The sequence below is a fragment of the Gigantopelta aegis genome, chromosome 4 (assembly GCF_016097555.1).
Source record: "Gigantopelta aegis isolate Gae_Host chromosome 4, Gae_host_genome, whole genome shotgun sequence".
NCBI lineage: Eukaryota > Metazoa > Mollusca > Gastropoda > Neomphalida > Peltospiridae > Gigantopelta > Gigantopelta aegis.
In genome coordinates, this window is record NC_054702.1 from 72,449,931 (window position 1) to 72,468,328 (window position 18,398).

Genomic DNA, 18,398 nt, shown 5'->3' on the forward strand with positions numbered 1-18,398 from the left:
TATGTAGTCAAGATTATTGATATCCACTACTAGCGCCCTCTATTGGAAGAAAATTTGTAACACCGATTATGTCCCTTACACGATGACATCGCTGACCAATCACAGCATCGGTAACATGTGACAATCTTGAAAGCAATATCAAAAATTAACCGCCGGACGCTGACGCTGCCATCTTTGTTTACAATAACAAGGGAATCTATAAGGAGCATTGCGATTCGTTGCAATCAGATCTCATCGCATCCAATGAAATTTAAGCATTTTGTGGCACGATTTCTTGACGACATGTATCAAGGCTGAATACGAGGAACGAATATTAGCCTTGATTTATGAAGATGTAGACCAGTAAGAGTCTGACACAGTGGAAGAATAGGCAAATTATAGTAAGCCCCCCTCCATGGGATGCCCGAAACAGATCATAACAGAGTGATGCCAACAGTGATGTTGGCATCCATCAGTGTAATGGCAGTCATAACCCTGGAGACAGTCGTCCATTTCTCATGCGTGTTCTGACAAGGTGGGAAGGCATGGCCACCATGGATGCAAGTGTTAGGCAACCTCCCAATTCACTGGAGTGTCAATAAAAACATCAACATTATGGGTGCATCCATCAGAACATTGAACTAAACAGTCCCCTGTTTTCTTTCTAGTACGCCAAGTGACTGTTAGGTCAATAATTGGAAACATGTCGCCTATGTACCGTGTGCAAGGGCTAATGTTATCTGGACAAAAGTGCGTTAACTTCAGATCAGTGCAACAAACAACTGTCATGGCAAATCCTCAACTGTCGATTCATTGTACATCTTGGTGTGCCGTCCTTGAATCCGACAGAACATCAGTGGCGACGAGGACGACCTGTGTTCACCAGAGCTTGCGCTGTGTCCACTGGACCCTGATGATGGAATCCTTCAACATATTCTGTGGATACATCATGCAGATAGTAGTTTGCGAAGATTGAAACAGTGGCCCAAAAACACCCTGTTAGTATATTGGTAATAGGTGTGTTACAGAGCAGTGACATCAAAGCGGCAAGTGCATGCGGACTGGATGTTGACGGTGGAGGTAAACCCTCAGCTTGGTAAGAACAATTGATCGTGAAATGTATTCTAGTAGACACAGTCAGTGTCAGTGATGTCTTTCAAGTGGCTCTGGTTACATGAGAGAATTAGTCGTTTTCGATGTCAGAAAAACCATGTTCTCTCAATGTAGTGCTTTAGGGCTCGAACAGGACATAATAACAAGTTCTCGACATCGTGTGGACCCACAATAGATGAGAGTGCTTGTATGGAGTAGGTTCATGGCGCTTGATCCGGTAGTTGACCAGTCCAGTGTACTGTCTTCAGCCCAACCGTAATGCTTGTAACTTCGAACTGATGACAGCAAGCGAAAAGACTCATGATGAATTCCCCCAACCAGCTGCGTGTCAAAGACCATGTAGCAAGGGCTACTGCAACTTGTTAAGTTGTTATGAGACATGTCGATCCCCTGTAGAAAACAAGTCAAGATGACATGGACTAGGGTGATCCCAGCGGAACCCGTCAAACCATGTGTAGGTTGAATTTTCAAGCTTGAAAATCTGTGCCGTCTTGGAAGACTTACCTGCAGAAGATATCGAAAAGCGGCTACCTGTGGCGAGCTGGACCGTGGATGGTCCCGTCGGAATCCGTCAACTGTTGACATCTATTTCAAGACAAGTGAGTTGATTGCCGAGTGGAAGTCGCCATTGGCCCGTTACCCGAGGCAACCGTTGGTGCCATGGGTATGGCAGAGACCACTGCCGGCAAGGTTCCAGAAGCCATCACTGGATCCACTGACTGTTGGGATGTTTGAACCAATCTACTACCCATTGGGGAATATGCATTTTGTGTTGAGGACAGGTGAAGAGGAAACGAAAACCTTTTTATTTTTACACAGAAAATGTTTTGTGAGTTGGTATGGGTTTAAAACTCAGTAATATGTTTTAATATAAGATTTAACATTATTCATTATAAAGTTATATGCCAATTCATTGGTTCCCTTTTCACGCAAACAGACTATAACTGATTCTTTTCGTTTTATATTGGTATAGCTTAAACTTATAATAAAAAAAACAGGATTATTTAATGACAACTCAGAACATTTTAAATCAATAGCTATTTAAGTGTTAGATAACTGCAACACTCGGGCTAGAGCAAGAGAAGACACCCACAATGGCCACATGTGCTACTCAGGCCTATGCCGTATCAGCAGGTTTCTTCTCTTTCTAATTCTTTTTTTTTTTTAGTTCTTGCCAGTTTATTAGGGACAACATAAATGAACCCGAAACTTATTTAAATGTAAGTTTTAAATAATCCATCTAAAAAAAACTAAATAAAATCGCTCCAGTTTTGTAAACTCAAATATCTAAGAAAACCACAAAAAGACTTTCTGAAAGAATGGCATCTAGCAAGCAAAAATAAAAAAAGATACTTATTTAACATCCAGAACATCCAATAGCCAATGATTAATTAATAATGTACTCTAGTGGTGTTTTTAAACACAATAAACTTCTTTCTTTTTTAACATCAAGATATAGTTTTAAGATGCCTGTGTTATTAATTTATTAATTAAACAATAAAATATTTTTTATGACACTGTTATTTACTACAGCCGTATACATTGTGTTTTCATTATTTAATAAAACAATTTTTTTTTTAAAAGGATTTTTCCATAATTTATTCAATCACTAAGTTTTGTTAGATACTCCAAACCCAATACAGTGTATGCAATATGGTGTAACCAAGCATTCATATATTCATTAACCCAACAATTTTTTTTTAGTGCATACAATATAAAATTATTTAGTAAAACAAATTTTTTATTATTGTTTTAAATTGAAATTTCATTTTACTTGAAAATGAAATGAAATCTAATGAAATGACTTGATAAAGAAATTAAAAGTTGGAATTTCAAAAAAAAAGAAGGCAATTCATGATTCTGAATACTTACGCTGCAACATCAGCTTCATCATTGTAATTCCATCTGCACTGATGGTACGCAATGGAGAATAACTATAAAAACAAAGTAAATTAATAAAACTAAACATTTGCAAGAAAATAAAGACACCTGAAAATTAACAACACAAAAATGTATCTGCAGTGACATAAAGTATTTCTATCTACTTATTACTGGTCTGAATCCCCTTGTGTGCATCTTACATTTTTGCTTCAAAAACCACAACACTGTTTTAATGGCTACTTTGAAAAATTGCGTTTACAAAAGAAAAACCTCATTTGATGGAAAAGAACTATGACTTGTTGATTGTTTTTTAAAAAGTACATAGAGGTTATTACCAGTGTTTTTCAGTATCTTCAATATCCTATATTAGGAATAAAAATTGTATTATGCTAGCCTCTGGCAAGCATAATACATTATTTTTATTCCTAATATACGATATTGACAAAACCAAAACATACAAGAGTAATAATCTCTTTATCATAAAATCTTATGCTTAAGGTTATTTTAAACTGTATACACAATTTTAATTCAGTCAGGCATCACCCGATATTCAAATGATGTAAGAATATGTGACGCAGACTTTTTGAATGGAAATGACGTCAAACTCTAATGACATCATTTTAAATGTCCATAAAATAAGAATAAACAAGTGCTGAATGGGTTTTTTCTTCTGAATTGCTGGACAGCTTTCAGTGTAAAGTTGCTATTGAAATGTTTTTGTTTGATGACTATGAATGCACGCGTCTATTATGGAGTGTCACTGTAGAATGTTTGCTTAAATGTCCAGTAAACATAGTTGATTAATTTACATCTAATTTGCAAAGTTAACAAATTCTGAAAGTATGTAATCTGAAAAATATCACATACTTTGATTACACTGGATATGCTAGTTAATATATGATAATAAGGGGCTATCAGAATATCATTAACCAATATCACATAGCAATACATGTCAAAAAACTGAAGCAGTCAGGGATGACACAACCTATTAGCTTAACAGTCTTAAAATACTACTACTTACAGGTGGTAAAGCTGTTGTCCCTGTGATAAGAGCATACTGACGAAAGACATCTTTAGGTCGAGGTCCCATCATGATGAACAGGTCAATGATTCCACTCTCAGAAAACCAGTGAGTATCCGTCTGTGGAATTTCATTGTTTCCTTGAACAAAATCTGCCACCTTGGAAAAGATTGTCTGAAAATGTAGTGAAATTAAAACAATCACTTCTTATGGACATAAAAACAAAATTGCATTATTGATTATTTTATGCACATTAAATTACGAAATTCAATAGTTATGTCTTGAAGAAAGGAAAATTAAGTTTAACATTAATTCAGTACACAGTTTACTGACCATTGGATTTCAAATTTCATGAAAATTGTTTTTAGGTTCTGTGAAAACAAGTCATGAGAACCCATTTTTAATGCCATTGATTTAAATCATCGCAAAAATTCATGCAGACACATTTTCAAACTCAATATAAAGTTGATTTTTGACACACCCCTCTCCATTATACGCATGCTGTTGTGAGTTTTACAGCTAAATAAAATATTTAGGCCTACGTTATTTCCTCCCATAAGGAAACCGCAGGAAATAGTGGGGCCTATTCAACTGCCACCTTCAGTACTCAAGCACATGTGTGAGGTCGACAAAAGTTGATTTTAGTGACAGTAGTCAGGAGGATAAATATTTTCTACAAAATTGTATTTGAATTTAAATACTATTTTGTGACCTTATATTTAAAAGATACACTACAAATAATTAGTGCCAGTGACTTTGGTTCAAATGTGTAACACATTTGATTTGAGCACGTGTTGGAACTCTGATTCGGGTTTACCTAAACCAGAACATTGAGAAGTTCAGTTAACACAACAAAGCAAATCGGGTCTTGTGATTGTGTCAAACACACTCTTCAGTAGTGTAATATCAGAAACATATTTAAAAATTTTTTTTTTTATATATATACATTATTTTTGTTGAATAGTTGTACTCGACATCATAATCATGGGAAACAAAATTTAGGTTCCTGTTATTTTACCAACATGGTACCAGAAACAATAGTTACTGTGAAATCCGAAGGCCTGTGTTTAATTGCTGGCTGTTTAACATTTGGAGGCAAATTTACAAAACGTAAAAACACATTTATTTTAGATATCAATAAGTCTAAAATATGGCATGTGCATGTGGTTAGACACCTGTACTTATTATAAATTATTAAATATACATAACTTTGGTTCATGGTGCTAAGTTTTTTTTTTTTTTCATTCATTTCCCATTATTATTCTATCGAGTATTACTATTCAACGAAAATAATATATAAAAATTATATAATTATTTAAAAACAATTATGTTTCTGATATTACACTACTGGAGTTTGTTCAATACAATCACGAGACCTGATTCGGATTGTTGTGTTAACCAAACTTCTTAGTGTTCCAGTATACCGGAATCGGTATTCCATCCCGCGCTCAAATCAAACGCGTTACACATTGGAAACAAAATCACTGGCACTAATTATTTGTAGTCTATCTCTTAAACATAAGGTCAAGAAATAATATTTAAATTCAAATATAATTTTACAGAACATATTTAATCTCCTGACTACTATCACTGAAGTCGACTTTTGTCGACGTCACGTATGTGCCAGAGTACTGAAGGTGGCAATCGTATAGACCTAAATATTTTATTTAGCTGTCAAAATCACAACAGCATGCATATAATGGAAAGGGCATGTTGAAAATCATCTTTATATTGAGTTTAAAACGTGTCTCCTTGCACAAGATTTTTGTGATAATTTAAATCCATGGTATTAAAAATGGGTTCCCATGACTTGTGTTCATGGAACCTAAAAACAGTTTCCGATGGGTTCCCATGATGATAAGGCACGGAACCGAAAAAGTGTTTTCTACGAAATTTGACATCCTATAGTCTAATGTACAAGTTGTGGGGCATATGATTATAGTGAAATGAGGTTGAGAATGGTGCTGGAGCTAAAGCCTGCTGTGTCCACATAGTTAATCCTACCGATCAGCAGTAAGACATTTGTAACATGCTCTATTCCACAGACAGGAGAACAAATCTAAGATCTATGCAGAAGACGTAATCCTCTAGTACGTACCTTGTCTGCAACATTAGAACTAATGTCAACCCACGTTTCGGCCGCATTGTGCCAGAAAACAGCAACAGTCTTCTTCTCACTAAAAATTTACAGAAAATAAGCACTTTCAGGAATTATAAAAATTCTGGCATTTTGAAACCCCAAGGATCAATCACAGAAAATAGTTATATCTGTTATTCCCATCTGTACAATGCTAGAAACATACAATATATATTACATTATCAATGAAATGTCAAAAACAGATGCGAAAATCATTAAGTTGATAAGTATTCAATGATAATAAACAGACTTATTTTGCATCAACTGTAGGTACAATAATATTTTTAAAAATCTTTCCTAGACATAAGCAAAAGATAACAAAAGCTTACTTGTGAGCGATCATCATTGGAACTGATCCATAAAGAGCCATGGGACTGTAGATGTCATATTCAAAAACATCCAGGTTGAATAATCTATATGGATCACTATTTCTACAACAAAGAAAGTTCAATAAACATTTAATGCTTTTGTCTGTAAGTTAGCAAGTCATATAACAAGCAATCGTTTCAAAATGTTTTACCATTAAGTAGGTTTATACCTAGCTATATACAGCCTAAAAAGGAAGAAGTTAAGGTATTATAACCAATAGTGCTATAATAAAAGGTTTTCTCATAAATTAAATTTAATTTATAAAAATACATGTCTATTAAATGCACATCAGATGTCCCTTCTGTGTGCAAATGAATATGTTTCATCTGACATAAGTGGTGCTGTCCATAAAGGCAACATTTACCAACAGATTTAACTATGACAGATGAAAAACACATGTATCATCTTAACCCATAGAGTCCTGCAGACGTGTATACACGTTCTAGGTCAAGTATTATGATGTCACATGGAACCGTTGTCATAGCGTCGCTATGGTTTGACGGTTTTAATTTTTTTACATATGAAAACGTTAATGGATAATAGGTGTATAAAATCCTCAAAGATATAGACAACTGACAGCTGAGAATGGGTGTTTATTGCAAATTTAAACAAAAATAAAAATGCGTTTGTTTTTAATCTATGATGTTGCAGTTTTTATTCCTCAGTGTAGGCCTACCCACATGCTACAACGAACTGTATTATACATTGCTATATCACCAGAATTACAAGAACAGTGTAGTTTCACTTCGAAATATTACTAAAACGTAGTTATATGGAACACGTTTTACTATAATGACTTGACGACGTCTGGTACCCAAAAGGACATTCGAACCATCTTCGACAGCTGACCACGTGACGTCATTGTTTCCCCTTTCCCAATCGAATTTTAAAAAATTATTTGTTGATGTTACATTAGATGTTATAAAGCAGTTGATATTTATTACAAAAATGGATCATTTGACAGCACAAGTACCACTTCCTTTTATCACGAAAGATATCAGTAGCCCTAACATATCAACGAATATCAGTGTTGTTGTGTTGTTTAGTTTTTTGGGGTTTGGGTTTTTTCTTCTTTCCTTCTTTTTAAATTTTTGTTGGTTTTTGTTTGGATGTGCATTAAATCACTAAGTTATTATTGTTGTACTTCATAAAAAATCACTAAACTTTATGGTACGGTAATGCAGTGTAATTTTGCATGTGATTTACAGGCCTATATAGCTATTCACAAAGATGAATTGCCTAAACAAAAATAAATAATAATAATTGTTTTTGTTGCACTAATAAAGGTGAACTGCATTTACACTCGGTACTGTTTCTCTCCCCAACTCCCATCAAATCACTCTTACATTAAATGAAACTACCGGTAGGTTATGTATTCTCAAAAGTTTGGGAAGGCCGATAGGACCGCAGAGGGGATTGCTTTGAACTTCCTCAATTTTAGGAACCAATCACAAAATCCGAACATAGCATGTCACACATATAATTATGGAGCGGCAAGGCGCTGCATTTGCATTAGTCCAGTAGATGTGGTTATGCTTGTATGCAGGCATTTTAACAAGGGAGAGGGGGGTTGTTACTCTGATGAGCGCAGTTTTATGGGATCATGCTCCGGAAAATATATTGGGGGGAGGAAGAGAAAATTTCCTTGAATACGGAGGGGTTTCCAACCTGAAACCCTCACTTGCATGTGCGCCTGAACCGATACAAAGTTTCGTTATTATATTTTGATAAAGATTTAAAGAGATTTGAGAAAAGAATTAAGATTTTTGGAAATAATCCTCTAACGTGGGATAAAATTTTCTGTTTGTTTTATTTTTATATTCTTCAAATGAATCCATCGCATTGACATCGCTAACTGATAAAAGTAGTTTCATTTTTATAAAGGCGGTCAAAATAATATTTGACACCCAAGATAAATTATTTTAATGGTGAACACTAGATTAAAATAAAACTGACTTCGAAAACATTTAGTTTCCATGGTTTCGGGCTTTCCGACTGACAGTAAAATGGAGAATCACGTGACAAAGAAGTCTGACCTGGATATGCAAATTAGGTGTATCCTGTTTCGATACAGTCGGTTGTATCGTAGTTTTTAGTAATAGGCCTACATTATTTGATATAATACCTTTTTGGTAGAAGAATACAACTTTTTCTTTTGATTTATCCATTTTCGTTAACACATATCATTTGGGATCTTCAGCAACACATTCAATGCGATATTTTCTGTGCAAGTTTAAACAGACGATCTTATTTTTCCAAAAGGTGTGCATATGTTTCGTACTTTTTTCTTCATATTATTATTATTTATTTTTCAAAAATTGTTCTGATAACGTCTTTGTAAGTTAAAAGTAGTTATTACAGTAGTTGTAAATTAAGTGAAAACATTAATTAAAATGCGCAACTTCCTATTTTTGAAGTAATGTCCGTGCTCATTATGTAAAGTCATGTGTCGAACAGCACGTGCGTGTTTGTACACGGTTAATAGTTCTGCTCAGCGACCATTAAATTACTAGCTCGAGTCACCTCCAGCCCTCCGCTTATTGATATGTAGGGGAACTATATATCAATATAAATAAGGGGAGGACTGGGGGTGACTCGAGCTATTAGATTACGTGTCGATCCGGTCAAAAATGTACATTTACCAACCAGCGATATTACTTTACTATTTACGATTGGCTAATGGGACCATTCGTCGTTCGACACATTTTACCAGGCACAGAGGAATAAAGTAGACAGGGGCCGACAGATCGAGGGTGGAAATAAATGTTTTAGGGGGTTCCGAGGTATATTCCCTCGTAAACTTTTAAAAACTAGATGACCTGAAATGCAATTTTCTGCATTCTACAAATAAAATTCATCTTTGCCTTAATATTTACTACATTATTATCTTTGATTCAGAATTATTATGGTGGTGGTGTGGGGGGTGGGGGGTGGGGGGGGGTGGGGCACTAGAGCCATGTCTCCACCGTGCATATTTATGTAATGCTCACAAGGAGATGTGGAATCGTGGGATGCGTTTGTATACTGCTTTTGACTGAAACATATTACAAAAATATAACTTGAAAAGGGTTGCATTATATAAAAAAAAATATATCAGGTTACTACGTTTTGATATCAGTGTAACAGGCTAACTGAAGGTCGCCTGTTACACTGTTGTCTAAACCACGCCAAATAACTGTTATCAAAACGTAAAAACCTGATATTCTATATTTTATTGCGAGTGTGAGAGAGAGCGGGGTATTAAAAGTGCAAGATTTTGCATTACTTATTGTTGACTTGCCACAAAGATCAACAAGGTGGGGGGGGGAGGGGGGGGGGGGGGTTTCAACGACACCACTAGAGCACAGTGATATGTTAATCATCGATTATTGGATGTCAAACATTTGGTAATTTTGACATATAGTGTTAGAGGAAACCCGCTATGTTTTTTCATTACTGTATTTGACCGGAAATAAGCCCAGGGGGCCAAGACAACTCATTGTGAGCTTAGCATGGGGTGGGCTTATTCCCAGACAAGGGGCCAGTTTTATTGAAAAAAATAAAAATAATAATAATTAAAATAAATAATAATTACTAAATGAACTAGGAAGAAAAAAAAACGTTTAGTAGCACATCTATTAATTAGTGTTCCATTTGTTATTAATAAATAATAATTGTTTATTAATTAAAACTTTTTTTTTTTACAAGGGATCTAATTATCAGAAACAAACCTTCTATGTTACAATTACTTAGGCCAAGTAAAAAAAATTGTTTGGTTCCTGTTACATGCCAAAAACAAATAGGGTAGGTAGGTAGGGAAAACTCCCCCCCCCCCCCCCCCCCCCCCCCCCCCCCCCCCCCCCCCCCCCCATTTTCGAGCTAATATTTCCTGAATAGTATAGCAGATTAATATATTAAAAGCTCTTTCTTTGTGTTACAGTGCAACTGACAATACATACTCTAATGAGAATCATTAATTATTTTCTATAAAAAAAACCCATGTCGTAACCTAGTCAAACCACAATCGGTATTAATGTAAACACCACCCAAGTCTAATACTACACGGTAAGGTTATAAACTACGATAACACTAAAATAACACTATAATTTGTTCATTGGAAAAAAGTTTTAATATCAAAGGTCTGATCCACAACATGGTTACACCCCCTCACAACTACAGCAACAACACTGATCTTCCCGGCCTATTTCATTGCCAGTATTGCAGTAACAAAATGTACATCATGAACACAACGAAGATGTCAATAAAAATTAACAAAATAAGTTAACAAAAAGATCTCCATACTAACTATCCTCATAGCAGAGATATCAAAAGAAAACAACTATTTTCAGGAAAACAGTTTCCCTTTTGGTCATCCATAAGGACACTGCACAGTATCTTTGCACTGTTGACAAAGAGGTAAAACAGGTTTGTATTTTTGCTTTTAAAGGTCTGATCCACAACATGGTTACACCCCCTCACAACTACAGCACTGCAGACGCTATTAAATGTGAAAAGAGTTGTCATTTCTTAAGGTTTTGGGTACTACCAGTTCATTTCAAATGCCATGGATATCATATTTAATAATAAATACAGGGGTTATTTGTCAAACAATGCAAAATATTGATAGAGTTGATGTCTAAATATTTAATTTAAGTAATCTTTTCAGCATAATCGGCTATTTTCATGTTTACTCTTTATGTTTAACATTGAATCGTAACTCGGTATTTCTAGAAGTTCGATTACGTTTTAGGGAATTCCCCTACCAAAATAGACTGGACATTTGTATCATTCTGCTTTTTAACAGTAAACTAGCGTAACATTTTGAAGATTGGATTCACAAGTTCCGAGTAGTTCCGAATGAGTACGAGAACACGTCCGAGAGCATGTGGTGTCAATGGCGTCTTCCATTTACAGAGTAGAATGTCAAAAATGTGCTCATTCAAATCAAATAATATTACACATGTATTTAAATCAATTTCAAATGAAATGACATTCAAGGAATCGGAACACCTTGTCACATTCCGCTACGCTTATATTTCGTGGAAATGTACGAGGAGTTCCGAATGGCTCTCGGAAGCTTTTCATTTGGAACTCTTCGGAAGTAAAATTGCGCGAAGTGTTCCGGGTCTTCTGGTAACGAGATCTTGGACTGACAGATCTCGTGGCATCTCTCTGCAGTTGTTGTTTTTAGAGTCGACGAAAATTAGGATTGATATTAATGGATTATTAAATAAAACAGGTGGAAAAAAAAGGGTGGGGAAAAGGTTAAAAAAAGGTTAAAAAAAGTTTAGGGTCGGCACCAAAAATTTAGGGACGGTCGGGTAACCGGAACCAAACAATTTTTTTTACTACGCATTATTAGTGTTGTTTATTTACATCCAAAATTTAATGATGAGAAGACTTAAAACAACAGCAATTAACAACAAACTCAATAGCGTATACACACGTTTCTGACACAGGCAGTCAGCTTCCACTACAAAGAATTGTCAATCTAGGTCATTGTTCTTAGCCAATTAGAATAAGGTATTTGCTTAATTGGCATTAACTGCGGACCCAGTGTGGTGGTAAAAATAGACATTGGTTTTTAGTTCAGACTTGGGTACTTCAATGAAATACTGCAGGCATGAAATTGAAAACAATGTTACACACTGTTACTGTTAGACTGCTAAATCTCACTGGTGGTTACATTTGTGTTTAATCATCTGCAGGAGGTATGACCTTTTAAATGAACTTTGAGCAAACTTGCAATTTCGTGTTATTTATAAGGTGACGAAGTTGGGGGTGGGCTCATTTACGAATAAGGGCCTAATTTCTTAAATGCTTATTCAATGACATGGGCTAATTTCCGGTCAAATACAGGTAGTAGCAAGGGATCTTTTATATGCACCATCTCACAGACAGGATAGCACATACCACTGCCTTTGATATACCAGTCGTGGTGCACTGGCTGGAACAACAAATAGATCAATGGACCCACCGATGGGGATCGATCCCAAACTGACCGCCAGCAAATGAGCGCTTTACCACTGGGCATCGTCATGCCCCTCAAAGATCAACAAAGGACCATTCAACATTAACGTAATGCAGACATTTGTTTTTACCCTAATTTTTAACAGCCCTTATCCCATCCCATAATGCATATACTACAATATAAGGGCAACCCATTGGAAATGTATTACAATAATTGGGTTCAATTTACAAAATGTATTATTATACAGAGCTCAGGAGTTTTGTGTTGTATCTGATGAGTTTGATCTACATAATAATACACTTCTTAATACAAACAAGGTAATATGCACTATAAAAAAAAAAACTACTTTGAATTTTTTGTTTTTATGTAAGTAACTTTGACCTTTGACCTAATGACCCAAACCCAATATGTGGCTATCTAGCACTATGGTCATGCAGAAGACAAATGAAGTCAGTTTGTTACATGGGGGTGGGGGGTTTGGGGGTGTACAACTATGTATGTATGTGTGTACAATTTATAAAATTTAAGTTAAAAAAAAAAGGTTTAATTGGGGGCGTGACTAAGCCCTCCATCCCCCCCCCCCCCCCCCCGGTTTGTTAAATAGTTTGGTAGTGACATGATGAGCAAAATGTGACCTTGCCCTTTGACCGGGTGACCCCCAAAAGTTAGATCTTTATGGATCAGTCTAAAATAAAAGTCATAAAGTAGAAGTTTAATGTTAGTTTGTTAAACAGTTTGTAGGAAACACATTGTCAATTTGTCTTCTTTTACTGTGACCATGACCTTTGATCTTGTAACCCCGAAAGAAAGCAGAATATGGATCTGCTTAGCATAATGGCCATGATGTAGAAGTTTCAGGTTAATTTCTTGAACGGTTCCAAACGAAATACATTGACAACTATTCTTTCTATTCATTGTGACCTTGACATTTGATCTGGTGAGCTTAAAAGCAAAATATAAATCAGTGTTGCATAGTAGAAGTTTTAGGTAAGATTGTTTAACAATTTAACCTGATAATCTATGACCTACAAAGTAATATGTGCATTAGTTAGTTTGCGTAGTTTGAAGTTTAAGGTCAATTAAGTAAACGGTTCCATAAGAAATACATTGACAATTGATTCTATATATTCATTGTGACCTTGACATTTGACCTGGTGACCCCAAAAGCAAAATATAGATTGGTGATGCATAGTAGAAGTTTTAGGTCGGTTTGTTTAACGATTTTTGTAAGAAGTTTTGTGAGAAATGCCCAACAGTTGCGTCTTTTTTGTTAGAAATGCCATCTTTTTTTATGTGACCTTGACCTTTGACCTGATAATCTATGACCTACAAAATAATATGTGCATTAGTTAGTTTGCATAGTTTGAAGTTTATGGTCAATTAAGTAAACGGTTCTATAAGAAATACATTGACAATGATTCTTTCTATTCATTGTGACCTTGACATTTGACTTGGTGACCCCAAAAGCAAAATATAGATTGGTGATGCATAGTAGAAGTTTTAGGTCGTTTTGTTTAACAATTTTTGTAAGAAGTTTTGTGAGAAATGCCCAACAGTTGCGTCTTTTTTGTTAGAAATGCCCAATAATTGCCCCCTTTTTTTAATGTGACCTTGACCTTTGATAATCTATGACCTACAGAGTAATATGTGCATTAGTTAGTTTGCCTAGTTTGAAGTTCATAAGTAAGATGTTTGAAGAAATTTCTTAAATGATTTAGTATGTAATCCAATGGAAACTACCATTTCATTATTAACTATGTACATGACCTTTGACCTCAGGACCACATTATCTTAATTTAAAGGACATTTAACATTCTTAAGGTGTGTGTAATTTGAAAATAATTAACAAAAAATGTAGCAATAGTAACACTTTTAAAACTGTAGTTAATGCAGAAAATTATGATGAAATTTTCTGATAGTACTAATCATTTCATGTCATGTCATTTTTTTTATCAAATAAAGGTGTTTTCTAGGGGGAAAATCCATTAAAATCATAAATATAGTTAATAAATAAAGATATAGTCTTATATTACAAGAACTTTATTAACTTAAAATTATTTTTAATTAAGTAGTATCAAAGAACAAATCTTTTGAACTTCGTACTTGTTGCCATGGAATAAAATAAAATAATTTATTTTAAAATATTGTAGTAAAGTAGCCAGTCCATTTAGAATACGTGTGTATATTTTCATTTAAATATGCCAAAAATTAAGAGAGACATGATTAAAAATGTATAATAGGTCAAATTCTTGAAATCTTTTTAAAAACAATGCAGCCTGATAAGGGTTAAGTAAGTAAAAGACAATACACTTCTGTTTAATATTACTCACTTTGTAGTTTTTAAGGCTAGAGAGTCAGCATGCTGTGGAATGCCATATACAAATTGGAAACCGGGAAAGCTAATGTCCATTCCAACTGATGTTGGCCCTGGAAAATAGATTTTAACATTACATTAGACAAAACCAAAACAAATTAAGACACTTAATTTTACCAATACAAAAGTTTCACGAGTATAATCCACACACAAAACAGCTTTTGTGAATGCTCATAAAAATATCAGAAAACATCAACTTCAGCCATTTTGCTATTCCAAAATGATGTAAAATTTTAAGTGATGGTTTGTTTCCATTTGAAGAATCACAAAACAAAACAAAAAAAGTGGGGGGGGGGGGGGGGGGAGAGAGGGAAAGCTTGGTTACAATATTGTTGTGTGTTGGTCAATTTTGTGAAAGAAATACTTTCTTATTTTGCCCCTCAGTATTTGGTACAAAAAAGTTGGCATAAAATACAAGCCGACTCATCTTTTATGTACTGTTAGTTCGACCGGAGATGTCGGTCTGACATTCACGACCATTTGTTTTGCTGAACCAATCAAAGTTTTAATATTATTATTTTAATAAAAATTTCAAGATATATGAAAAACAATTTTAAAAAACCTGTAAAGTGATCCCATAAAATGGGATAAAAATTTCTATTCATTTTATTTCTATCTTCATCAAATGAATCGATCGCCTTGTTATCGCCAGCTGATAAAAAGTAGTTTCGTTTTTGTATAGGCGATGTATATATTATTTGGCACCCAAGATAAATGATTCTAATGATGAATACTACCACTTCTGTTCTTTTTATAAGCAATGATATCCCCAAAAAACAAAAAGATTCTAATATTTTATAAAGAATTGATGAATAAACAAATGACAGAAAGTAAAAATCATCAGTTACAACCAATTAAATCTGCAATTGAGGACAAAATATCAGATGATAGTTAGTGGACACAAAAGACAGAATGACGGTTCTGATCACCTAACAATTTTGGAGCCAAATAAATGTTTTTTAAATCTAAAATAAAATATAACTTTTATTGTGTGTATCAAAAATACAAATGGATACACGTATGAGACAAAATAAAGGCTGTTAAAAATACTGTTAAATTACGTTATGGTAAGCTACTGAAGTTTTTCATACACACAGTTTCTTGTTTTCTTTGATGTCCAGTGTGCAGACTGATCTTTTTTTGTGTGTGCCAAAAAGTGTGCATTTGGAAATAGTGGAGACGAGTGCTGTAAAATATAGTAGGGTGCAGGGAAATAAACAAGGGTGGCAGAACGTGAAAGGAAGGCGGCAGAATGCAATAGCAGGGTGGACCGCCCCCCCCCCACTTATATGGAGCAACGAGAACACCATCAATGAATTTTTATAATGTTTTAATCTTCCGACTACTGCAGGCAAGATATCTCGTCCGACGTCACGCCAGTCGACCTACTGTACAGTTTATACAGTGTATTCCCCAATTCATATTTCCCACCGTTTTTGCACACAGCACTAAACAGAAACAGAAATATAATACATAAAACAGATTACTTGACAGCATGGTGGATTTTGTTTTTTGTTTTTCAATGGAAAATACCTTGGAATTTTTATTTCAAAAAGTGGTTCAATGCCGTCACGTCGCGGTCATTTTCTGGGATCGATAGCTGATTGTGACAGCTAATTTGATAATAAATTTGATCATTTTACCCACAATGAAAATTAACGAATATTGGATATGAATTGGATTTGTTATTTTTTTGTTAAATTCTGGTCAGAAAACCAGTTATCGTGAATAATGGACATAAATACTGGACAGCTGGCTAAAAATAACCATAATTAAACTGTTTCTATTTTTTGCCTAATTTTAATCAATATCAACTGATCTAAAATATCATAAATGAACTTTATTTTATGCATTTATAAAACATGTAAGTGAGTAAAAATTATAAAATTGTACCCAATCAATGTTGTTTTTGTGAAAAATTAATCCAGTAGTCTAATGGTTAAAACCTACTCATTGCAAAACACAATGCCTCTAATTTCAACATCAAACAAATTAATCTAATATTTCTATTTAAATGTAATCTTTTGTTCAATACATCAGCACATCCTATATGAAAGACTGCTATAGCGAATCACTCATTAAAGCTAATTTCGAAAAGAAGTGAAAACTGAGCTGACCGTTGGGTTTAGAATCTGTGAATGTTTTGTAGGTTTCTTCCCACATATTAGGTTCATCTTTTGGCTCATCCTCCTTGTTCTCTTCATTTTCTTCTTTTCCTTCTTCATTTTCTCCTTCCTATATAAAAAAACCCCCAACAATTTCAAGATGAGAAAATACATTAATCTATACAAAATCTCACCAAACTGTAAATGATTTAGTTGACAATTATTACTTTTCAGCTTTTAATATAGACTAAACACTGCACATATTTATTAATATACTGAAATGAAACCAGACAATGTTTTTTATTACATGATATCCATACAATAATACTTGGAAAAAACCCACTGTTCACCTTGGTTATTACCATTTGTTAAAAGTGATAATTGATGGCACAAACACAAGTACTGTAGCAAAAAGTATTATTTTGTTCTTGTTTCAAAGTGGATCTCTTAAAACTGGCTACTTACCTTGTGGTCTGATTCAGCCTCGTGGTCATCGTTCGGTGGATCAGGTTGTGGAGTCTCTCTGAAAGGTTGGGAAAACCAAGATTTTAACCCAGATCCAATGCTACTGAACCAGCCCCTACAAGGGTAGGAAAAACACTGATGTTCTTTTAGTTCACTTTTACTTTCATGGGATAAACAAATTTGAAAACAAATTTAAAATTATTTTTTAATTAAAGATGGTTGTTGAATCCTGTTTTCACATCATCATCATACCATGAATATCTGCATCACTATAAAAACCATAAACATACAATATACATGTATTCAGCTCAAGAATTTTAAGCTAATTCAAAATATGACCCAAAAACAAATCATACATGTACATGCTTTCTTTACATTTCAAAGTAAAATAAAATGTAAAACATCATCTCCCAACATGGGATCTTGTCTGTATTGAAGTTAAAGTTTGCTTTGTTTAACACCACCACTAGAGCACACTGATTTATTAATCATCGGCTATTGGATGTAACACATTTTGTAATTCTGACATACGTCTTAGAGAGGAAACCCGATACATTTTACCATTAGTAGCAAGGGATCTTTTATATGCACCATCCCACACAGGATAGCACATACCATGGGGATTGTGTCTGTATTGAAAGAAAAAGAAATAAATGTTTTATTTAACAACGCACTCAACACATTTTATTTACGGTTATATGGCGTCAGACATATGGTTAAGGACCACACAGATTTTGAGAGGAAACCCGCTGTCACCACTACATGGGCTACTCTTCCGATTAGCAGCAAGGGATCTTTTATTTGTGCTTCCCACAGGCAGGATAGCACAAACCATGGCCTTTGTTGAACCAGTTATGAATCACTGGTCGGTGCAAGTGGTTTACACCTACCCATTGAGCCTTGCGGAGCACTCACTCAGGGTTTGGAGTCGGTATCTGGATTAAAAATCCCATGCCTCGACTGGGATCCAAATCCAGTACCTACCAGCCTGTAGACCGATGGCC

At 34.7% G+C, this 18,398-nt stretch overlaps 1 protein-coding gene across 3 annotated transcripts in view; it reads right to left on the minus strand.

Moving 5' to 3' along the window:
• LOC121371062 (neutral alpha-glucosidase AB-like) overlaps positions 1-18,398 on the minus strand; it is a 55,652-nt gene that overhangs the window by 18,345 nt on the left and 18,909 nt on the right. Inside the window, exons 5-11 of one of the 3 annotated variants that reach the window (XM_041496689.1) lie at positions 17,395-17,452; positions 16,942-17,059; positions 14,781-14,877; positions 6,461-6,562; positions 6,093-6,171; positions 3,995-4,168; positions 2,965-3,026 (exon numbers count right to left, since the gene is read on the minus strand). In XM_041496689.1, the coding sequence (XP_041352623.1) occupies positions 2,965-3,026; positions 3,995-4,168; positions 6,093-6,171; positions 6,461-6,562; positions 14,781-14,877; positions 16,942-17,059; positions 17,395-17,452 (690 nt within the window). Of the gene's footprint in view, positions 1-2,964; positions 3,027-3,994; positions 4,169-6,092; positions 6,172-6,460; positions 6,563-14,780; positions 14,878-16,941; positions 17,060-17,394; positions 17,510-18,398 lie in introns of all 3 variants that reach the window. The other 2 variants (XM_041496688.1, XM_041496687.1) reach the window with 2 other exon arrangements.